Source organism: Camelus dromedarius, chromosome 12 (assembly GCF_036321535.1).
Source record: "Camelus dromedarius isolate mCamDro1 chromosome 12, mCamDro1.pat, whole genome shotgun sequence".
In the NCBI taxonomy this organism is placed as follows: Eukaryota; Metazoa; Chordata; class Mammalia; order Artiodactyla; family Camelidae; genus Camelus; species Camelus dromedarius.
The window spans coordinates 23,798,852-23,823,362 of NC_087447.1; the positions used below are offsets into that span (position 1 = coordinate 23,798,852).

General features: G+C 44.9%; 1 protein-coding gene across 1 annotated transcript in view; it reads left to right on the plus strand.

Annotated features, from left to right (window-relative positions):
* Positions 1–17,944: 17,944 nt before the first annotated feature.
* Positions 17,945–24,511, plus strand: part of ELF5 (E74 like ETS transcription factor 5) — a 39,152-nt gene continuing 32,585 nt past the window's right edge. Inside the window, exon 1 of the mRNA XM_011000576.3 lies at positions 17,945–18,348. Within this exon, the coding sequence (XP_010998878.3) occupies positions 18,293–18,348 (56 nt within the window). The 5' untranslated portion in view covers positions 17,945–18,292. The remainder of the gene's footprint in view (positions 18,349–24,511) is intronic.

Here is a 24,511-nt window from a genome sequence, read left to right on the forward strand (position 1 = left end):
CTCGTGAGGAGCCCTCCTCGGCCTGACCCCATGGCCCATGCTCCCCAGCATTCCGTCCCCTGTTCTTCTCTCCCTTCACGCTCCTTCCCTGCATGGACCCAACCACTCCCAAGGTTCTAAGTCTCATGTATAAGTTGGTGAATACAAATCAAAATCTCTAGCCCTGCCCTGCTATTCGGAGCATCAGACTTCTGGCCACTGAGTATCTCCCCCTCAACTTCCCTCAGGCACTTCAAATCCAGTCTGCCCCAGAAATGAACTTACTACCTTCCCCACCCAAACCTGCTCCTCCTCCGGCCTTCCCTATTTTGATGAACACCATCACATCCACCCGGTTGCCCAAACCAGGAAACTGGAACCATCTTCGACCTCTCCCTTTCCCTCTCCCTCTCCCTCTCCCTCGCCGTGATCACACCCCACCCCGTGAGTTTTATCTGTAAATCAGCCACTGACCTCACCTTTCTCTGCTCCTTCTCATTTCTTTATCCTCCGCAGGACTTTCAGGGTATCCTTCTAAAAGCCGGATCCAAAGATATCACTAGGAATAAGGTTCTGGTTCCTTAGCAAGGCAGACAAGATAGGGAGTCCACACCATGGTGCCCCCACATTCCCAGTGTTGTTCCCTGTCACCTCCCTCCCCCTCTTACATCCTGACCACTCGGGCTGACCCGAGACACTACTTCATGGTAACATGTTTGCCGTGTTTTGTGCCTCTCCTGTACATCAAGAGGCCTGAACTTGTGATCTTTCACCCTTCCTTGCCTTGCTCTCCCAACTGAAATGCCCTGCCCCCTCGACATGGCAAACACCTACTATTTTTCAAGGCTCAGAAAGAACTGGCTTTCAGAGCTTTGCCTCATCCTTTGCAAGGCATGCCTGATCAAGTGGCTTCTTAAATAAAAGACAGCAAATACTTGGGTAGATCTGTTATGTGCTAAACAGTTTTCTAAGCACCTTACATATTTTAACTAATTTAATTTTCACAATAGCCCAGTGAGACAGGACTATAATTATCCCCATTTTACAAAAAAACTAAACTGAGTTATGGAGAGGTAAAGCTCAGGAACTGGGACTTGAGCCCAGAAGATGCTCTTAATCACTGCCTCCTAAGAATATGTATCTGGATACACATTTTACTTGCCATAGGAAAACTCTGGCCACGTTTTTTTCAGCTGATGACTCTTCTTCAAATCAAATCTTCCACTGACACCCAGCCTGTCGCACAGAAAAGAGGGGCTGAAGATGGTCTGTGGAGAGAGTGTAGCTCTCACACTCCCCAGTCCTAGCATCAACATTCGAGAGAATGCTGAAGCCCCTCAGGGCTCCAAAGAGGAGTTTGAAAAGGAGTGTCCTAAGACATCTTTTCCATTCTGTTGTTTATTGGCAAGATGCCCTCCATATCCAAAAGTACTTATGAGATGATGGGATGGTCTCCAGACCAGCAACGCAGTTTGTGTGTGAAAACATTCAAGGGACATCTTCACAAAGAGTCGCATGCCATTTCCACATGGCCGAAGCCTATTCCACTAAAAACCCAATCACTGGGTTTCAAAGCTTTCTTTCCTTAAGTAGAGTGTGCAAAGTATAATTTAACTTTTCAGTAACTCAGATCATTCCTTTCCAATGTCAGTCATTGGACAGTGTAGGAATATTCTGTGCAACTGAAAGCTGTTTGCCCACACTCCCAGCAAGTGCATCCATGAGCACCCAATTGCGTGTTTTGGACTTCTTCATTTCCACCATCAGGGGGTCAGGTGTCATTTCTGCTTTCACATTCTTATTTCTAACAGCTTCTTCCCCACCCCTTCTAATCTGGTCCTTCTAACAGCTATGGATTTTTTAAAAATGAAACTTGTTATAATCATGCCCAAGGTAGGAACATATATCTGGAAAGAAATAGAAGCAGAGAGGCTCTCCTCTTAGTAAGATGAATGATCTTTAGTAAAACGACTTTGTTATTTTTCTGGTAAGTTCTTAGGAGATCTCTTCCCGTCCTCTTCTTTCGTTTAGTATTTACTAAGCACACCTTATGTACAAAAAGACTGGGCTGGATGCTGAGGACAAAAAGATGGCTGAAGCACAATCCACTTCACTCTGCCTTGGGGGGTGGCCGGAAGTCTTCTCAGAGGAGGTGGCATGTAAGCCAATTCCTGAAACATCTATTATTAAGACCTCAACCTATCTCACCATCAACAGAGACAAAGAAAATAGACTGGGGAAAGGGCAGGCCAACCAGATGCAAAGGCAAGGAAGGATAAGAAAGTCCAGTGAGTCTTGGAGCCCCAGATAGTTCAGTCAGTCTGAAGCACGCGTGTATTTGTAGAAAGGAAGAGGAATGGCAGCTGAATGAAAAAAGAAATCTTGGCGAGTAAATTGCTCATATATTTTAAATGCTTTAAGGAAAGATAATGCAAACTTTTCAAGGAAGATTAATAATTGACTTTATCACACCCACCTGTATTCAATGAGCCAAGTTAATCTGCTGCAGGGGAAAAAAAGAAATACTGAATAACGTTGAGCAACTCCCACTTGCCAGACACTGCTGTAGTATTTCACATGTATAATCTCACAGAATTGTCCCAACAACCCTATGAGGTGGGAATGAATATCGCACTTACAGAAGAGGAAACAGAGCAAGGAAAGGTTATGTAACTTCCAAGGACCCAGAGTAAGAAAGCATAGTCTGACTGCACAGATGAAGGCCTTGGAGTTGAAACAGGTGAGCTGATGAGGTGCAGGACTGAGAGTCTGAGGAAGGGAAGGAGATGGGAGAAGGAGAGGAGGAGCTAGAGCATGAGTGGGGAGGGGGAGTGGGGGGAGGAGTGCAGGGGTGGACACGGAGGAGGAGAGAAGGAGTCATGGTGGTAGTTCCCCGTGGGAGACCCTCTGAGATAAGTTCTAGGGCTGGAGGCCCCACTGTTCAGAAGACCCTTTGTCCCAAGCCATGGGAGAGTGGATGGAGCCCAGGCTTCCCATGGGTGGAGCCCATGGGCATCAGCCATGCGGGTGAGGGAGGAGGTGACCAGCAGCCACAGCACTGGGCACGGGACAAGCCTTCCACCTCCACAACCCAGAGACGGTTAATGCAGACAGGACCAAAGGACTTTGGGCTGGGAGAGTCCTGGAGAGCAGCCAATGCAGACCCCTCATTTTATAGCTGATGAAACTGAGGGAGGCTAAGTGATGTGCCCATGGGTACTCAACACTAGCATGTGCCTTTTTTCTCTTTGCCTGCAATGACTATCTGATAGAAGACGAGGCAGGACTTAAAATCTGGGTCTCCTGATCTCCTGGAATCCAAATGTTCACCATGATCCCTTCCCTCCTCCAGGGTCAAGTGCTCAGCCAAGGTCTGGAGAACTAGAAGTCCAGGGAAGTCACCTGAAGAAAGGGCTAGGGCTTCAAGGGCAGGAGCAGAGGGAGGTAGAAGACACTGTTGACACAGTAAACCTTGGCCAGCTTCCTGAGGACAGGCATTTGTCTGTGAGTTACGTCCATGAAATACAGGATGAACCCCAATGTTCTGTCTCCGTATTTTCTTAAATAATATGCCTTGTCACTGACTGAGCAAAGGGAAGAAAGAGACTTCTGGAAGAAATGAGCGGTGAAAGGCTGGAAGCCAAAGAAGAACCTTTTGTCAAGAAATTACACAATATTCAGTCAATGAGTGAATAGCTACCAGGGTGTCCTGAAACACGTTCTTTGTGCTGCACTCTACACAGCCACTCTGCTGATAATTCAAAAGTATATTCTAGCATTGGCTTGCTAGCGGTTAAAATTTGTTTGACAAATAGACACTGTCTCCTACTGTCCCCTGCCTCCCCCATTCATATTCCAGGGAGCCCCTGGACTGCTCCACAAGACAGCAACTAAAGGTCACTGTTCCAGCAAGGGGGCCACCAGACTCTCCAGGACAAGTTCTGATTGGCCAGCACTTGTGTGAGTACTCTTTGTTAAATATTTGAATATCACCCTTACTTACAAAAAAACTCTACAGTTCAGTTTGACCAAGTTATGGGAAATTAATGCTGTACTATATACTCTTTCTATCAGATATCTTCTGAGATTCCACTAAAGGTCAAATCCTGTCCAAACACAGACTAAAACAGACCTGGGTCTGTGCAGGTTTCATGGAGCTTTTAGTCTAGTGGGGAAGGTCCGACTCTCAACTTCACACCATCATCCAACAAGATGCCCTACATGCTTCATTAATCTGGTGGTTCTCAACAGGAGATGGTACAGTCCCCCTATGGGGCTTTTAGAAATGGGGGGAGGTATTTTCTGTTGTTGTGATAACTGGAGGGTGTGACAGGATTTTAGCAGGAATACAAAGGACAATCCTGCAAAAAGAATGATTGTTCTACCCCAAAAGCACCAAGATTTGAGAGAGAAGGAATTATAAGCAATCAACATTGAATCCCTGTCAGACAAAATGGTCTGCATGTTGAACCACAGCCAGCCAGAGTTTTAAATGATGCTTATTATTGAATAATTGGGCATAATATAGAGGGGTGAAAAGAATTTAAGGGCGAAGTTCTGGCTACAGACTCCTACTCTATAGTAAGACAAGGTGTTGCACATAACCAGTGCTCCTCCACCCCGTCAACCATGGAGCTCCATATTCTGAATAAGTACCTGCAGGACCAAATGGAAAAAAGCTGTTTACTGAAAACTATACTACCACTAGCCAAAGACTGTATTTTGAATACTGAGTTTCAGGCTAGTACACAAAGAGTTAAGTCCCTTGATTGTCCCTGTTTTTTTTTTAATGGGCACTGTACCTCCTAATCCTTGTGGTTTCATTCCTTACCAGCCAGAAAGCATTGTCTGAACCCACACACTTCTCTCTTAAGCTTTCCTTACAGTCCCTCTGTTGCAGAAACAGGAGTGTTAGTTTCACCCGCGGCATTCCTCTAAAGGAAAGCAAAGATCTCTTGTCCCTGACCGCAAGGCTGGGAGCTGGCAAAATAAATTCTAGTGAAGAAATCAGTAGTCTAGAATGCTAATCCATCATTCAGCCAAAACTGCAAAATATCTTCCCGGCCTCACTCCTGATTCCCACAACACGACCATGGGAGCTGTTAGCTTGTAGATCGTGACACATCGGAGACAGGTAGTGAGTATCCGTTGAGTGAATGAATAAAATGATGAAAAAAACAGACTATGGGTCACAGCAAGACCTGGACACAGTTCAAGTCACCAAAGAAGTCAATTCCACGTGGGGCTCAGAGGCTGGAATCTAACACTCTGACCTGTCTCCTATTAGATATTGAATAGATTTTTATTGATTACTGATAGTAATAACAGCTAACTTACGTGCCAAGCGCTGTACTAAATGCTGTACCTGGATCCTTTTATTTAAAATTCACAGCAATGCTGAACAGTGGGACTCATCGTTATCTCCATTGTCCAGACAAGGAGAGTGAGGTAATGAGAGGTTAAGCTACATGCCCAAGATCACAGAGCTAGAAAGGGATGAGCAGGTTACCAATCCTGGTGTCTTGTCCCGAGAGTTCAGCCACCCCGCTCTCTGGAAGGGAGGAAGGTGAGTTACTGACTTCTCACTGGCTGGAGCCCCTAGGATCCCAACATGTTGCACTGGGCAGTTTTTAGAGGCTGTCTCAGAGAAATAGGAGTTGAAGAAGCTGCGTTCTAAAACCCAGAGCATCACCACCAAATACTTAAGGAGCACTGCACCAGGCTCTGTGCTGAAAACTCAGGAACTAAAGCATGTGTTCAGAAGCTCTAAAGCTGTAGAAACTAGACAGGCCTAAGAGAGGAAGAAGGATCAGGGACAGATTCACAGACATGGTGGCATCTGACAGCCTTGCAAGGAGATCGGGATTTGGAGAGAAAGAAGAGGTACATAGGGAGGAACACATCACTGCTTCCTCTTAAAATAGAAAGAAGAGTGATCTGCCTTGAAGAAAGAACTTGATCCTCTGGCAACTCACTCCTGCTGTTCAGAGCCAGGGGCCAGGTCTAAACACACTAGAGTAATCAGCACAGTCCAGAACCAGATCTCGGGAAGAATTTTTAAGAAGGCATTCCCAGGGTGACAGGAAAAAGTCTGGGGCTGGTGGCCATAATGAGAGGAGTTTTGCTAGTGCCAAGAACCCAAGGGGCAAGAGTAGGTGTGCACAGGTGCTCAGATCAAAAGAAGCTACTCCTCTGCCCCTTTCAATTTACAGGATTATACAATAGAAGTGTATACATCTCTCCAGAGGTTCAGCTTTCACAGGATCCTTTAATTGTTCCAAATTGGCACTGAGTCCCATCTTATTTATTCATGTTTATTCTAGAGTTTCTCACACAACAACTCCTTGGAAGTCCCCAGGCAAACCTGGGGCTCTGTTCAAGATGAGTCACTCAGGAGCTCCAAGGAGTTGCCCTGGGCTGAGCCAGTCTTTTCCTCAGCAAGGGATGCTGAGAACAGGTGTAGGGTCTTTATTCCTGAGTCAGGACAGCCTGGGAAACTTCAGGGGTCATGGAGGGAAGAGGGGCAGAAACACCTGATGAGGGTGCCTGGATCCTCAAAGGGTTGGCATTTTGGATGTGCTCATTAATAGTAATTGATGGATAAGACTGCTCAAGGATATTCTTAGGGAAATGGGATTGGCAATATCTTTGGCTTTTTATAGCAATGAAGAATTTTCAAAGACTAGATTTGCAGACTCTGTGCTTCATGCTTCCAAGGATATTGCCCATTGTATCATTCATGATGCAGGTAACAGAAACCCAACATGAACTAGCTTTTTTTAAAATGAGGGGAAATTATTAGTTTGTCTAACTGAAAACACTAAAGGGAGTTCAGGCATGGCTGGATCAAGGGGCTCAAATAATCATCAGGATTTGGTTTCTCTCCATGTCACCTCCACTTCCTTATGTGAGGGTTTCACTCTCAAGCAGTCGCCTACCACATAATGGACCCTCAGCAGCTCCAGGCTTACACCTTCCCAGCTTCAAGTCCAGGAGAAAGAAGTTCGTTTCAATAGCTCCAAGAAAGATCTGTGATTAAGTCTCTTCTCAGGCTGTTGGCTGATTTCCAAAAGCAAATATTTCAAAAAGTTACAAAGTGACACTTCCACTATAGTCATGGTCCTGCCTAGAAACAGACCCCAATTCTCTAGGGGAGAAATGTCAAAGTTACATTATAAGAAGAGCATGTGGGCTGGGATAGCATGTTGAGCCATCCCCAGAAAATATGGTCTGCAGGTGACTAGTAAGCACACTGGAGATTGAGAGGCCGGGCACAGCACCAATTTTAGGCTCACTACTTATTTAATATCTTGCTTTCCAAAGTTCCTAATGTATACCTCTACCAAAGAATCAATACACCATCTATACTGCATACATGGTAAGAAGACAGAATATTTTCTAAGTAATGTCCCATTTTCACTCATCTGGTCAATCAGTAAATAGTCATAGAATCTCTTCTATGGACAAGACATGGTCACAGGTGCCAGGAACAGAGTGGTAAATAGGACGGATTGGACCCTGGTTTTGTGAGGCACCCCCTTTTTCTTAAGGTGTCAAGGATCTACACAGCCTCTTCATGGCCATCCCAAAGGGTCCTGGAGGTCTCCCAATTTGGACCCTTGGAATTCTCCAATGAATTTGAGACAAGGCTCTGTCTTCCTAAAACCTCAAATTCTTTGCAGGACTAGCCTCCATCCCCACAGAGGATTTTGGTCAAAAAAGGACCCAAATATCTGTCATCACATGATGAAGACATTTGAGGGGAAGTCACAGAGAGAAGCCAATCCTGATGTGAGGTTGCAGCGGAGGTCTTTCCTGTCGTCTGTGATCCACTAAACTGTGACAGACACCACATCCCCACCACCACCACCACTGCCCTCATGTTCTTACCCTTGGGGCTGCTTGCCCTTGGGGAAAGGCAGGCACCTGAAGACAGCGACTAGGTTAGGACTCATCCATTCAAATGTGATCAACCCCAGCACAAAATAGCAGAAGAAAGAAATGTATTGGTTTTCACAACTTAAAGGTCCATGGGCCACCTGGAGTCAGGAATGCTGGATCCTGGAACTCAAACACTGTCTCACCTTCAGATCTCTCTCTCCCTCTCTCTCCCTCCCTCCCTCTCCCTCTCTCTCCCTCCCTCCCTCTCCCTCTCTCTCCCTCCCTCCCTCTCCATCCAACCATCTCAATCACTCTCCAACTCTCGAATTTACTTCCATTTGCACATTAGCCTTCTTCCCTCATCCTGAACATGGCTTCCTCCATGGTCAGGAAAAATGGCCCTAAGAAGCGTCAGGTTCATTGTCTTAAGTTCACTGTCTTTACTGTTCCTCACCCCAGAGGAACAGAGACCCTCTCTTTCTCCGGATCCATACTTGAGCCTAGTGAGAACTCTGATTGGCCCTGTTTGGGGCTTAGGCCCCCTCCTGGACTCATCTCAAGGCCCATGGAAGCTGGAAAACTCCAACTGGCCAGCCTGGGGAAGAACAGAACCATGACTGGAGCAGGGGAGGGGTGACTTTACCAAAGGGAAACTGTTATCGAAAGAAGAGAAAAGGAATGCTGTTCTGACAAAAATAACTAGAATCCTCCACATTGCCCAATGGCTACCTACCCCTGGGCCAGAAGACAAGAACACAAGGGCTAAGTATATGTCCTCCCTGAGCCCAAGATTTCATTGCAAATGACAGTTCCATGAATCAGCTCCTCCTATACCTCTTCCCAGTGCCTACATCCTACCCAGCTTGCAAGCCTTAATCCAAATACCACCACCTCTGTGAGGCCTCGCCTGACTCCCCCAGATCAAGAGTGGTCACCCTACCCACAATTATAAAGCACTTACTATGTATGTGCCAAGTACTGTGCTAAGCACTTTGCTTACTTTAGCTCACCTCATCTTCACACCTCCATGAGATAAGCACTATTACTGCCCCCATGTTAGTTTGCTAGGGCTGTACCACAAACTGGGTGCCTTAAATAACAGAAATTTATTGTCTCATAGTTCTGGAGGCTAGAAGTCTAAAATTAAGATGTCAGATTGGTTCCTTCTGAGGGCTGAGAGGGAGAATCTGTTGCATGACTCTCCCCTAACTTCTGGTAGCCACAGTATTCCTTGGCTTGTAGATGGCATTCTCCTCATGTCTCCACATTGCCTCCCATCTGTACGTGTCTGCCTCTGTGTCCCAATCGCCCCCTTTCACAAGGACACCGGTCATGTTGGATTAGGACTCACCCTAAAAACTTGATCACCAGCAAAGACTTTATTTTCAAATAAGGTCACATTCACAGGTACTAGGGAGCTAGGGCTTCAACATCTTTTGGGACATAATTCAACCCATAAAATACCTCCCTTTTTTCCCATGAGGAAACTGAGTCTTAGAGGATTATGTAATGCCAGAGTCGCACAACCCACAAGCAGCCTAGGTGCTGAGGTCGAGGATCTTAACTTCACTCCGTCCCTCTTCTCGTCCTCGTCCAGAAACCACATCCCTCTTCAGGACACTCAACACTGTTTACCTTGTGACCACTATTCTCGGGATTTATGTGTAATTCTGCACCACCCTTCTAGACTCTAAGCTCCTTAAAAACAGGGGTTTATCATATTTGTTTCTATTTTCCCAACCCACCTAGCAAGGATTCAATTAATATTACTCAGATGAATACAGATGACACCAAGGTCAGGGGCAAAAGCTGACTGCTGTTCTTCATAGATCATTTCATGTATGAGCCAGAGTTCTTTTTTTTTTTTAAGCCTTTTCATTGCCCCTCTGGCTTAATTCATTTATTCTTTCAACAAATATTTAATAAGCCCCTCCTATGTGTTTGGCACAGTGCTAGGAACTGAGCAAACATAAATCAGACAGAGTCCACACCTTCTTAGAGCTTAGAACCAGGTGGACAAGACAGATAAGTCGATAAATCGTTCTAATACAATGCCTTGAAGTAGAGATTGTCTTGGTGTTAGTTCTTAGAAAAGCAATGAAGGCGGGCAAGCTGGGACTTGCACAACTTCTAAGAAGTTGGAGAAGGGACCCTACAAACCAGAGACTATCTTAAAATACTGAATTTTAATATAAGAGAACACCAGCAAATAATTACCGCCCTTCCCCACGCCACTGCACCAGACAGCCAGACTGAATGGACAATGTATGAGAAAACTCTGCCCTGAAGTTAGCTTTGGTCTAAGCCAGCAAAGCCACAGAAAAACCTCACATGGGTTCCAAATCCAGGCAAACCTGGGTTTAAATCCAGGCTCTGCTACTTATAGGCTGCACACAATTAGGCAAAACCTCTTAACTTCTAGGTCTTAGTTTTCTTGTCTATAAAGTGGGATGATAATAACAAACCGGCCGGGTTGTTGTGTGGATTAAGTGAAACAAACATGCAAAGCACATCCTGTAGTAGCTGAGGCTCCATGAAAGTAATGGCAGTGGGTTCTGGACACACCAGGTCCGGGTTTGAATTCCAGCTCTGCTCTAAGGCCACCCTGGGACGCTAGTAGACCTCACTAAATCTCAGTTCCCGCCCCTGTAGAACAGGGGAAATTGTCATCTACTTCCTAGAGTTGCTGTGATGATTCATGAGACGGGCTTCTAAAGGGACTGGCTTAGCACCGTCCCTGACAGGTAAGCGTGAGTAGCCGTTCTGCTACCCCATCCACATGGCCCTTGGTCTCCCTATTACCCTCTGCTCTTTCTCCATCTTCTTGTCTGTGGCTCCTAAAAAAGCCTCCTTCTTTTTTGTATACTGCCATTTATTTCTTTTTTTTTGGAAGTATATTCAGTTTATAATGTTGTGTTAATTCCTGGTATACAGCACAGTGATTCAGTTATACATATATTTATGTTCCTTTTCGTATTTTTTTCATTATAGGCTATTACAAGGTATTGAATATAGTTCCCTGTGTTACACAGTAGGACCTTGTTGTTTGTCTAATTTTTTAACATACAAAACATAAAATTTCCCACTGTAACCATTTTTAGGTATACAATTCAGTGGCGTTAAGCCTACTCACATTGTTGTGCAACCATCACCATCATCCATCTCCAGAAGTTTTCATCTTCCCAAACAGAAACTATGCACCTATTAAATAAGAATTCCTCATTCCACCTCTCCCTATCAGCCCTGACAACCACTGTTCTATTTTCTGTTTCTATGAATTTGACTATTTTAGGTACCTCACGTAAGTGGAATTCTATAGTATTTGTCCTGGCTTATTTCATTTAATGTCCTCAAGGTTCATCCTCATGTTTCATGGTTGCAGCATGCGTCCAAATTTCACTCTGTTTCTTTTTAAGTTCAAGTTCATCTCTTGTTCCCCCATCCAATTTAGGTCACCTTCCCCTCAATGTGGAGACACGATAATACACAACACAGTGACTACATTTTTTAAAAGGAACATAAAACATTTTTTTCCTGATTACAAATGTAATGCATATTCTTTCCTATGGGACATTTGGTGATGGCTTCAAATTCTGAAGTTCACCTTGTCACCCACTGCCCTTTTGAGGAGGGAGATGTTTCATGCAGAAAATGGTTTTAAGTTGTGTATCCCACTGGGTGGGGCAGAGCTGAAGCAACAGGCAGTCTCTAATCAACATTTATTCCAATCAACACCATCCCATAGCCATAAATCTATGTTCATCCCTTAGTCACTTAGTTTTCTATGAATCCAAAGTTGAAAGACTTTCCCACTCTTCTCAATTGGGTCGTAAATCTTTCCTTAATCCTATTCATTCAAAAGAAAGGTGTTGTGGGTTTTGAAGCCGCTCCCTCGTGCTAATAAGTTTGGCCTGTTCTGTTCCCCACCAACCCCAACCCCAACCCAGAGACTCCTGCCAGGCACCGGTTCCCTGGCTTGGCTTTGGGAAGCTCACTCTAGGCAGTGGAGAGGTGCCTGATCCTGCCCAGCCCCAGTTGCTACCATCAAAAAGATCTGCAGTGATGCTTGTAACAGTGGAAAACTGGAAAAAAACAAAACATCAAACAAGATACTAGTTAAATTATAGCACATGCATAAGACAGAATAGGATGGAAGTCATTAAAACAATGCTAAAACAAAAACAAGACATGCAAAAGATTCAAGTTTAATTAGGTCCCATTTGTCTATTTTTGCTTTTGTTCCTTCTGCCTTAGGAGACAAATGAAAAAAAAAAATCATTGCTACAATTTATGTCAGAGTATTCTGCCTATGTTCTCTTCTAGGAGTTTATGGTTTCAGGTCTTAGGTCTTTAATCCATTTTGAGTTTATTCTTGTATATATTGTGAAAAAAAATGTTCTAATTTCATTGTTTTACATGTAGCTGTCCCAGTTTTCTGAGCACCACTTATTGAAAGATTTTTTTTCTCCATTGTATGTTCTTGCCCCTTTGTCATAGATTAATTGCCCATAAATGGGTAGGTTTATTTCTGGGCTCTCTATTCTGTTCCATGGATGTATGTGTCTCTTTTTGTGCCAGTACCATGCCATTTTGATTACTGTAGCTTTGCAATATAGTCTGAAGTCAAGAAGTGTGAACCCTCCAGCTTTGCTCTTTTTTCTCAAGATTGCTTTGACAATTCAGGGTCTTCTGTGGTTCCATATAAATTTTTTGTTTGTTTATTTGTTCTAGTTCTGTGAAAAATGTCATGGGTATTTTGATAGACATTGTATTAAAACTGTAGATTTCTTTGAGTGGTATGGATATTTAATAATATTAATTCTTCCAATCCATGAACTTGTACATCTTTCTATTTCTTTGAATAATCTTCAGTTTCCTTCACCAATATTTTACAGTTCTTTCATTTCCTTGGTTAAGTTTATGCCTTAAACTAAGGTCTTTCATTTCCTTGGTTAAGTTTATTCCTAGGTATTTTATGCTTTCTGATGTGACTTTAAATAGAATTGTCTTGCTTTCTCTTTCTGATAATTCATTATTAGTGTATAGAAAAGCAATAGATGTCTGTATATTAATCTTGTACACTGTTTATGGGAATGTAAATTGGTACATCCACTATGAAAAACAGTATTGAAGTTCCTAAAAAAGCTAAAAACAGAACTACCATATGACGTGGCAATTCCACTTGTGGAAATATAATACGAAGAAAATGAAAACACTAACTCAAAAAAATACATGCACCCCAATATTCATAGGAGCATTATTTGTAATAGCCAAGATACAGAAGCAGCCTAAGTGTCCATCAACAGATGAACAGATAAAGAAGATGTGGTACACACACACACACACACACACACAAACAATGGAATGCTACTCAGCCAGAAAAATGAAATTCTGCCTTTGCAACAGTGTGGATGCTCCTAGAGGACATTATGCTCAGTGAAATAAGTCAGACAGAGACAGACAAACACTCTATATTATCACTTATATGTGAACAAACGAATGTATATAACAAAAGAGTAATATACTTGCAGAAGTAGAGAGCAAACTAGTGGTTACCAGTGGGGAGAGAGGAGGAGGGAAGAACAAGATAGGAGTAAGGAATTAAGAAATACAAACTACTATGTATAAAATAAATACAAAGCAAGAATATATTGTACAGCACAGGGAAAACAGCCATTATTTTATAATAACTTTAAGTGGAGTATAATTTATAAAAATATTGAATCACTATGTTGTACACCTGAAATGAACATAATATTATAAATTAAATGTCAATTAAAAAAGAACAATAAGACAAGGAAAGATGTTCAGAATAATCCCTGTGTGTGTGTGTGTGTGTGTGTGTGTCCGTCCATGTCCCTTAACTATAGAATTACTTAACTATGGAATTACCATGACTTCTCTTCTTTTTGGACTTGCCTACATTTTCTGCAAATAATTACTTTGTGTATTTTATTTCATAACAAATAACCACAACTTCACAGCTTACAACAACAGAAATCTATCCACTCACAGTTCTGGGGGCCAAAAGTCTGAAATCAGGTGTCGACAGGGCCATGCTCCTTCCAAAGGCTCCCTGGAAGGGAGGCCTCTTCCAGCTTCAGGTGGCTATCAACATTCCTTGGCTTGAGTCCACATCACCCCACCTGCCTCCATCTCCTTGCCTTCTCCTCTTCTGTGTGTCTATCCTCTGAGTGTCCATTCCTAAAAGCCCTCTGCCGCTTACATCTGGGACACAATCAGATAATCCAGGATAAACTTTTTCTCTCCAGATCCTTAACTTAATCATATTTTAGTCACTCTTAACCATATAATGTAACAGTCACAGCTTCCAGGGATTAGGACGTGGACATATTTTAGGGGAGCTACCTTCAGCCCATTACACCTTACAATCAACAAAAAGAAATCTTATGTTTTCCTTTTGGATACTCACTACTTTGTGCATTGCTTTAGCCCAGAGCCCAGTGCCTAACTCATGATAGACGTGAAGTAAATATTTGTTGAAGGGACGAATAAACTGCCCAGAGTAGACACTGTGTTCAGGATGGGAGATTATGGATTACTACTTTCCTTTCTATTTTTCTTTGTTATTTTTTTCTTACTATAATTTTCAGATGCCATTAACAGTTATTTCCTTTTTTTTTTTTTTTTTTTTTTTTTACCTATATTCAAAAAGTTGTCTCTCTAAAGCTAGGAAGCTAAAAACTTCCAAAAGCTCCATATTGTAGTACAGAAGTAGGAAGTCAAGCTTTCTTGGCTTGGGGTCCATCCTAAGAAGCTAAGTGAAGAGTCCCACCCCTTGAGGCCCCTCCTACAGCAGTTTCTCTTCCGCAGCCACCCCATAGCAACACAGAGCTGGAGACCGGTATGTTAAGAAAGGCTCCCTCCCGTCATTTTGCCGTTCTCCCCCCGGCACAGGAAACACTGATGAGATCCACATCACGAATATAGTGCCTGGTCTTCTTCCTGAGAATTCCTTCAGTTCTACGCATCACTTACCCCCATTTGAGCAATAACACTGAACATCTGCAAGTTCTAGCTCAGGAAGAACAAACAGATGTGCCTGTGCTCACACACACACGGAAAACACGCTAAGAGACTGTGTCACTCTTTACACACAGCATCAGGATCCTTCTAAACACAACTCCTCAGGCAGTCACAGCCATCAGTCCAATCTGGCATAAATGCCATTTTTCAATCCTCATCCAGCCTGTGCTGGAGAATGTATCTTTATCATCAACAAACACTTGCTGAGCTCCTACTGTGCACAAAGGCTCACAATCTAGGTGTGGGTTCAGGAAAGTTAACAAAAAAGAGATACAAGGCAATGCCAGGGAGCCTGTGCTAATGGCCAAACACGTGACAGATCAACTTGTTGGAAGAGTTTAGATGTTGGTGGAGACGCGTGAGGACTCCAAGAAGGCTGCTGGAGGAAATCAGGCTGTAGGCAACCGCTGAAGGAAACACTGGATCTAGATAAGCGGGCAAACACGGAGAGAAAAATCTCAACTTGAAGAGGAATGTGACCCAGACTTTGGAGACAGACAGGAATGCACGGGATGTTTTGGGGGAATGGAGAGCAAACCAGTTTAGCTAATACCAATGCCATTCAGGTGACATTCAGCTCAAATGTCACCTTCTTGGAGAGGCCTTCCCTGACCAGTCCAGCAAAGCGGGTTTTTCTTCATGGCCATCCAGTCTGTGAGCTCTCCAGGACAGGGATCTTGTTTGTTTTGTTCACATCCATGCTTCCAGCATCTGGAAGAGAGCCTGGCACATAGTAGGTGCTCAGAAAAAAATGTACTGGATAAATGGATGAACCAAGGGTTCCTGTAGGGGAACTCGGAAGCACTCAATATGGAGAGACAGACGGGCTCAATTGTTATTGCCTTTGAACATCAAACTAAGGACTCTGGCCCAAGGAAAAGCGTTGTAAAGTGCTTCCCATCCCTTCCATCAAATGTAGTTAAGTAGCTCAGGATCAGGAATTCTAGATTCAGTGCATCTTGGGATCACTGGGCTACGCAAAGTTTAGCAAGTTTGTTTTCTGTAGTTCTTTCACCTGCACCGTGTCACTGTGGATATTCAAATGCTCCCCCAGTATTAACCCATATCCCTTTTTTCTTTTTTTCTTTAAGTGCATCATACTGAATTCAACGTTGCCTTGAAGACAGTTTGGGAAATGAAGCTGCAGAAGCTTTAGAGATGCTGGAGTGGGAGGTTTATGCATAGGCAACAGTATTCTAAGAGGACCAATCCTAAAATTAGAAGGACGGATTAGAAGAGGAGGGAGACTTAAAACTCGGAACCTAGTTTGGGGATTATAGCAGGAGTCATTCCCTCAATTACATGCCACACATATGATGCGCCAGACGTTACTCTAGACAATGGGGATAAAGCAATAAACACAACAAAGTGTACCCCACATGGACAGGACGACCATAATGTCCTGGTTTGTCCTGGACAGTCCTAATTTTTGTCTGTTGTCCTCACACAGTTATTAAATAGTGCCATATTTACTCTCAAAATTGTCCTGGTTTAGATAGTAAATTAAATGGTCACCCAATTCATGGAATGAGAAGAGATCATGAGGCTAGCCCACAGGGCACCTTTGGGTTACTAGACACAGGGTCCCCAGCTGAGTAGACATAGCCCATAGGAGCACACTTGGTCAAGCAGCTAACCCCTTAGTGCAAATCAAATAAAGGCATCTTTATGGGAAGATGTTGGCCCTTCCAGGACACTCAGTTTAGAAGACAGAGCTCAGGCTGGATGTCTTGACACCTCTTCCTTACTGCACGCAGGGATTTGCAAGCTAGGTATGGATTCAGGAATGATTTTTTTAAAAGGACACAAGGTAATGCCTGAGCAACTGGCACAACCACTAGTTGATGTCCTGGAAATAATAAGCAAATAAATATGTAAGTACATACAACGTTAAGTAGTGGAATGTGCTGTGAAGAAAACCAACCTGAAGGAAGGGAACTGAGTGAGGGGCAGCCATACTGCATACTCCAGCAGGCACCACTGGTGGTGTGGTCTATGGAAGGGGCGCCCCCTGGGGTTGAGCAACATGGCCACCTGACAGGAGGTGCTATTTTAGAAAAAGTGGTCAGGAAAGGCCTCTCTGTGGAGGTGGTGGATCATCTGACACTGACTAAGGAAAGAGGGGTAGACAGGAGAGAAACATCACGGTGGGGGAGGGGGTGGGGGGGTCATATGACCTGGTGGCCGGCTTTGGGTGAGGACTTTGAGGAATGAGTGTTAAAGCTGACTTCAGGCTTTCATGCCTGAGGAACTAAGAAAATGATGGCACCACTCAATTCTGCCCAATTCGCTCAGCCCGCCAGAGTGGGTGGTGCAGGGAACACGCCACCGAAACAGGCAACTTCTCTTGGGGAGTTGACCTTCACCGTCAGGATTTCCTAACCTGTCTGGTGGAACTCTAGCTTGGTGGTATGTTAATTGGTGTTCCTAGAAAAAGTTGCTCAAAACAGATTGGGAAATGCTGGGTTAAGCAAAATTAAACAGCTTTCTTTACTAGAAGACTTCTCGGGGATTTTAGTAGGTTAACATGCTCTGTGAATCCCTAGCAGGGACTACAGATGGCAGCCTGTCCTAAATTAGCTGTCCAGACATTTTTTTCACACAGTAATTCAGGAGACTAGTGTTCCCCACTAGGGGTGGAGGGGTACTGTGCTGTAGTCAAATGCCAAATGGGCCAGAAATAGAAAGCAGAGTCAGATTAGGGCTGAGGTGGGGGAGGCAGAGATAAGGGAGCCCCAAGGAGGACAGAGGCTCCACAGCTGTTGGGGCCCACAGCTGCCATGGGGCAGACCTGCCCGTGGCCACCCCACAGGACTGGCTTCACCCAAAGTGCAGTAGCAACCTCTGAGTCAAACCTCCTCGGGGCCAAGTTTAGCCTCTGACTGACTAGCTTAAGTCTGATCTCCCTGGGCCTCTACTTACCCTTCTATAAAATGGGCATAAAAATATTGCCCTCCCTCTGCTGGGTGGCACAAGGCACTGGTAATTACTATTTGGCAGGGTGCTAAGGTGCTGACAAGCTTGACCTGACACATTTCTCCGCGGCTCCTCCAGACACTGCACCTCACCTCCCCAGAGGCTACGGGCCATCAGAAGCCCCTGCAGCTCACACAGACCTCAGCAAAGCCGGGCCAGCAGGCAGGTGTCTCTCTCTCTCTGGCAGCATCTGTCAAAACGAGAGACTTGCCTAACCTTCAGCTGCCGCCTGGACATTGTGGAGGTGGGAGACCCACCTGCCGGCTGCCATCCTGGGGCCCTGCTGCGCCTGGGAGGCTGCTCGGGGCTGGGACACCCAGAGGGGTTGTCACCAGCCTGGAGGTGGCCATGCGGTGTCCTTCTCCCTGAGGAGGGGCCCGCCCAACCGGGGCCTTCTCCAAGCCAGGTGATGACTACGTCCGAGGACCGAAGCCCAGCCCAGCCTGGTGGGACGAGCGAGCCAAGGTGGGTGCTGTGTGTCTGAGTGGGCAGGGAGAGGACGTCCAATGGGCAGAGCTAGCCCTGCTCCAATCCTTCCACCAGGGAGGAAAAGGGGGTGCCTCCTTTCGAGTGCCAAGGAAACCCGGAGGTTCCTATACATTCGCTTAGCTTGCAAAACCAGCCTCCATCGCTGCTCCCAAGGGGTAGGACAAGCTTATGAAGCATGATGGCCTTTCTGTGGTGACTTTTTCCCTTGCTAGTCTGTGAGATTTTTACCCAGTTTCATCCACATGTGGAATGTTGGGGAGCCTGCAGAGCAGCACATGGCAACCTTGAATCAAATCTGGAGTCCCTTGGAACAAGTCTGCAGGTGATTGAAGTAATGCCTGGCCTTGAGCAGAAGGATGGGAAAGGGGTAGCTATTGGATCTCCCTGTGTAATTCTGAAATGCTAGCATGCTCATCTGCAGAGTGGGATCGCAGTAACATTAAGCTCTTCCAGGTGGCCGGTGCCAGCACGCACTCCTGTGTGCTGGGCTTTCTCCTGTGACCAGCTGACAGGGCTGATGCACACCTTGCTTATTTGCACCATCATGCCTTCTGTCCAGCCCCAAAGCCACCCTTACCTAGTGGGCTCTTGCTTTCATCCTTGGCTAAATTCAGCCACTGTAAAATGTGTTAAGAGAGAGCTGAGACTCTTAGCAGACGGCTGTCCACATCTCCAGGCCCCTGGCACTAAATGCCAGTTTAAAATCAAGATCTCTTAATTCCTAGAAACTAGGGGGCTAGATTGGGGAATGACGTCAGAGGCCTGTCTAGCTTAGCTTCTAGCCCCCACCTTCTTTAAAAGTCATCACTGTCTTTAGCCCTAGCATGTTACCAAGTGACTCGTCAATGTCACAGGAACCATGCAAAAAATCTTAGGCACGTCGTTAACCTCATTCCAACGTGTAATTAGCCTAAAAGGCCTCCTCGCTGCCTCCACTCAGCGTTACATCACAAAGAATCAGACATTTGCGGGACACCATGAAGACTTTAAAGAGTTAATTATGGCTCACTGGAGTCCATCCCCAGGAGCCCACAATCCAGGAATTAAACTGTTTATTTTCAAGTGTCAGTCTTCAAGAGAGCAGGTACAGCCACTTCCCCCATGGAATCTGAGACTGACATTGGTTTGAGAGTAGAGCCACCAGAGTACGCAGTGATGGGTTAGAGGAGGGAATCTGACTCGGCCTTCCTCCGACTTTTGGCCATGTATTTTCAGAGATATCATCTGTACAGTGTCAGAGAGAAAAGAGAACCAAGGAGAGCTGGAATTCTACTTACCCTCGTAGTTCCATGGGGCGAATCCAGCTAAAGCCATTTGTAATCTCTGAGCTGGAGAGACCAACAGTGTGTCCACAGTTCAAAGCAAGTTCAACCCTAATCTGGATGTTACAATCTGAGCCAATCTAACCATGCAGGCTCTGAGGACATTATTATCAGTCAAGTGTAATTATAGATAAAATAGTTTTATTAATCAGCTTCCTAAGAGGGCTGTGTTTATCTGATGGCTGAGCATGGCATGGCGGGATCTGGGCTGTGTGTGGTGGGTCTCTGGGGAGGAGAGCAGGCCAGATACAGGAGGAAGTGTGGCTGGGAGCTGTGTCTGGGTGTTATGCAGGCTCTGAGCATGAGGAGTGGGAGTACATGGGGTAGAATTCTGCCTTTTCTCCCTACTCTTTGTCATAACTTGGATTTGTCATAACTCTTTTCCCCAAAAAAATAGGCTTTTCCATATTTCTATTTAGCTGGGATCTATGGAGCTCCCAATTGCAGATTCCACCTGCAGGTGTCCTCTTTAGTCACTAACTGTCCACCAAATTTTCAAATCTTATCTCCAGATATATTCTGGCTTGTCTTAAACATCCATCACTTTAAACTAGTTTGTCAGTTGCAAAGGATCCTGGAAGGGTAGCACTCCTTCTGAACACTGGCCTGACCAGAAGTCAACTCCACTCACCTCTGGGCAGGATAAAGCTCCTCGGGGCCCGGACATTAACGGGATCCTCTGTAAAGTCTGCGATTGCGATTTAAACTTGTTTAAACATCAGGGGTCAGGTGGGTGTCAGGTAACACTGCACGGCTAGGTTCCCCCTCTGCTGAAGGCTGAGCCACTGCCTAGGGACTGTGGAAGAGGCATGGAGCCAGCCAGGCCACCTCTGCCCTTCCCCCCAGTCGGCTCGCAGCGCTAGCTACTTGAACTGGCCTCTCTCAGCACAGCCATGTCTGCTGGCGATTATGCAACTCACCGCTTGCTTTGGCTGGAACGCTTAACCCCAGTTGATTCTTTCCTCCCTCAGGAGGCCTTGTGCAAAATCTGTCATCTGCTTTACTGCAGAGGTGCCACCTGACCTCTGCCTGAAGTGACAGCTGCAGCCAGGGGTGGCTACAACCCCCAAATCAAAAAGACCAAGAGCCCGTTTCTGTCCCATAGAGGCAGGTGGCATCCATTCCATTCTCCCCTAGATACTGCAGAAGGGTGAACTTGCCAAAGCCCATGCACGGAGCTTTGCAGACAGATGTAAACTGTGCCAGCTGGGATCTCTATGGCCATATGGCAAATCTGGCTGGCCACTCTGTAAAGTGAGCTGTTGGGATTCCTGAAGCTTCTTTGTTCCCAAAAGGGCATGTTGGACCTCAGGGGAAAAAAGTCTGGATGAGGGAATGAATATTATATAAAAGTATTGCTCCATTTAACATAATTAAGGGCTGTTGGCCAAATATGGAGGCCTTCTCCTAACTCCCAAGGTTGATATACTTTTGATAGATGCCAGATAAGAGACTGAAAATGAACAAAGGGACAGATGAATATCTACTAGGTACCAGATGCACACATCTGTATTACTTTAATTAATCTAGTAAGTAGCTAATATTATTCTAATTGTGCTGATTAGGAAACCGAGGATTGGGTAAGGTTAGTGGTGGTGATGATGTAGCAGCAGGAGGCAATGCAGCCCTCGTTTACTGAGTGTTTAGTAAATGTCAGGCTTTGGGCTAAGTAAGTACTTATTTTACAACCTCTCCTTCAATCCACATCAAAACTCTGTGAAGTAACAATGTGTTTATCCAGGCTTTTAGATGAGGAAACTGGCTCAGAGAGATAAGTATCACTAGCTACCAAGTGACAGCACCGAGCTTTGAGCCCACATCTATCAGACTCAAAAGCTAGAGCTCCTTCTCGCACTTGTTTTTTTCTTAGATACCTTCTCATCTGGCTTTTGCTCATCGCAATACCACAGTTGCCTGTTTAGTTCTTGTATCACTTGCTAATGTCCCACATCTCACTGGTTCTTTGGAACCAAAGGGATAGCTGTCAACTCAGAAGGAACCTAAATCCCACCTATCTGCCTTGGCACGTTGAGAGGAATTAAAATATCACTTCATGAAGAGATGAGGGAGCGTGACAGCCAGGACTAAAGGAGACACCTGTCTTCACTTTGACTCCAACAGCTCAGCGATAACTTCCCCAAATGCAGGCCCTGGACAAACACCCTGGGGAGTGACACGTTCCTTATGGGAACCTCCGCGGGTTTGCAAATTCAAGGCACAGACAAGTCAGTGTTGATGCGAACCTCTTGGTGAGGTTGGGCAGCTTCCCAAATTTGAAGGCTCTCCCCTCAGACTTATAAGTACTAATAAGTGCCAGGAATCACTGGATTTCAGTTAGGATGTGATGACAAACTCTAGAATGAAGCAATAAATCAGACAAGTTCATAATAGTGATAGACTGAAATTTTGTGAAAAGCACAATGCCTCAGTCCTTACACCATTCTGTGCTTACTACCAAGACTATTTCTCTGAATGAGTTTCCCAACAATACCAAAGTCAGGAAATTTCCGTGTGTAATTCAGACCTTTGCATTTTTCATGGCAAATTAAGCTGTAGGAGGCAGCAGAAGATTGCAAGGAAACAACTAAAGATAACAGTACTAGTTCAAAATGAGTGGGAGAAGAAAACACAGCAACAATCTCTGTAAAAAATAACAGCGGACCCTGGAAAGATACACAGGCGAAGAGTAAGAGGAAAATCAAAGTTTTTGACAAAGTATCATTGCTTCCCTGTGCAAATATGCCCCTGAAGAACAGACAAGATCTGAGGACTCCTCAAACTCAAAGTCCTCATCAACCAGCCAGAGAGCCGCCCCACCCAGTTCACAGGGGCTGATCCCCCAGGCACCACGATTCAAACGTCCAGGGCTGCCACGTGGTGACACAAGGGAAGACTCAAGTCAACCTTCCATGAGCTCTGGGGCTACCCACTCATTCTGTCCCCCACACACCTGCAGGTTTCCTCTTGTTGGAAACAGCCTCTCCTTCTGGTCATTCCATACATCGTAGAGCATCGTGGGCAGTGGCCTGAGTTTTGAATCAGGCAATCCTAGGGGGCACCCTGGCTCTGCTACTGGTTAGCTGTAGAACCTTGGGCAAATTACTGAAGCTCTTTGACCTCAGTTCCCCCTTCTGAAAAATGGGGATAATTAACAGCCCCAACTTCTACAGTTGTTGTGCTTGGCACATATTAAGGAACCGTTTTTACCAGGTCATTCTAATTTTTTCTGGCCCAGCTCAAATGCCACATCCCACAGGAAGCTTTCTCTGACTTGTTCCAACCCTTCCTGACCTCCCCCTCCCTGTAGGTCCTACAGCCACTAACCCAAAATTTGTCTTGGACCTCTGAATATTTCCTCCCCAAATCTCTGTTAGAGCATCTATTACCTGAAGGCTTCAGGTCTTTAAGACAACTAGGTCTCACTTTTTTTTTTAATACTCCTGAAAATACTGGGCTATTATATATATATTTTTTTAATTACTATGTTTACTACGTTCACATTTTAACATTTCTGAAATCAGGATAAGCTCTATAATCTAACTGCACATTTAACGTAATGTTTTCTCCCCACGATGATTACCTAAATCAATGATGTATATTATAATCAACAACGTCTTAGAAATCAGATTTGGCTGATTGATGAGGGTAGAGCTATGCAAATCCAATTATAAATTTCCCCAGGAACCCTCCTCCCTCTTCACCCTCCATCCTCACACCCACGTCCGCCCCCAGTCCCTTCACTGAAGACATGCCTTTGGATGACAACTGGCAGAAGTGAGTTCGGTGTAGAGACACGGATGTCGGTGTCGTCACACCCATTATCACACTACATCTGTGATCATTCCCACTGGCAGGCGAGGAAACTGAGGTTCAGATGGTTAAGTTCACCAGCAAGTCTGGCATCAGCTCACCTGTAGGAAGATTAAGCCTTTAATGATTGACTGATGGATTATCCACTGATAGCCTAACTTTCATTAATGAGGTTCCTGAATTAACCAAGCGAATGAGTCATGGCTGGAGGGATTCGTCCATTCAGTACCAGTTCATGGCAGCACCATCAGTACCACAACATCCTCCAACCAACACTGTGGACTGGCCACCGGGGTCAATGACATCCATTCTTCAAATTGTCACCCCTAGCAACTCTCTCAGGAAGCAAGCCCTCATGCTTGCCAGGGGACTGATGTTTGGTAGGAAAACAACTAAAGGAAATTCTGCCTTCAAGAATTCTTCCTTTGAGAAGGCTTCCCTTAGCTGGACCTCTCAGATCTGTGCCTTTGAAAAGCCATTATGGCTTCGGAGTTATTTGGGTAAACCTAAAACATAGGAACATTGATTAAGTTGGCTTCCAGTATCTTTACAGGAAGAAAGGAGACTGAACATACAGTCCTGCAATTGTGTCTGCTGTTTCATAAACATTGTCATAATTCAACCATAAAATGACAAAATCAGTATTCTTATCCTCATTTTCATTATGGTTCTGCCAGCCATGGACTTTGCCACTGAAGGCAATCATGACGCCATCAGTGCTGGAAATCACACAAAATTCAATTCTTCCATGAGGCTCATAGCCAAGGAGGGATTATCAGGGGAGCCACTTCACTGGTACTATCTGCTGAACTGGGGCCCCTGGCCAGCAGAAGGGACAGCATGAACAGCTACAGGATGAGCTGGATATAGGAGACTGGGGAAAGATACTTGAAGAGGAAATAAAGCAAATACACAATCTACCAACAAGATTTGCTGGAGCACTGATTTGTGCATTAAGTCCATGTTGGGTGTTTCAGGGAACAACAGATTTATAACCCTTGTCCTTG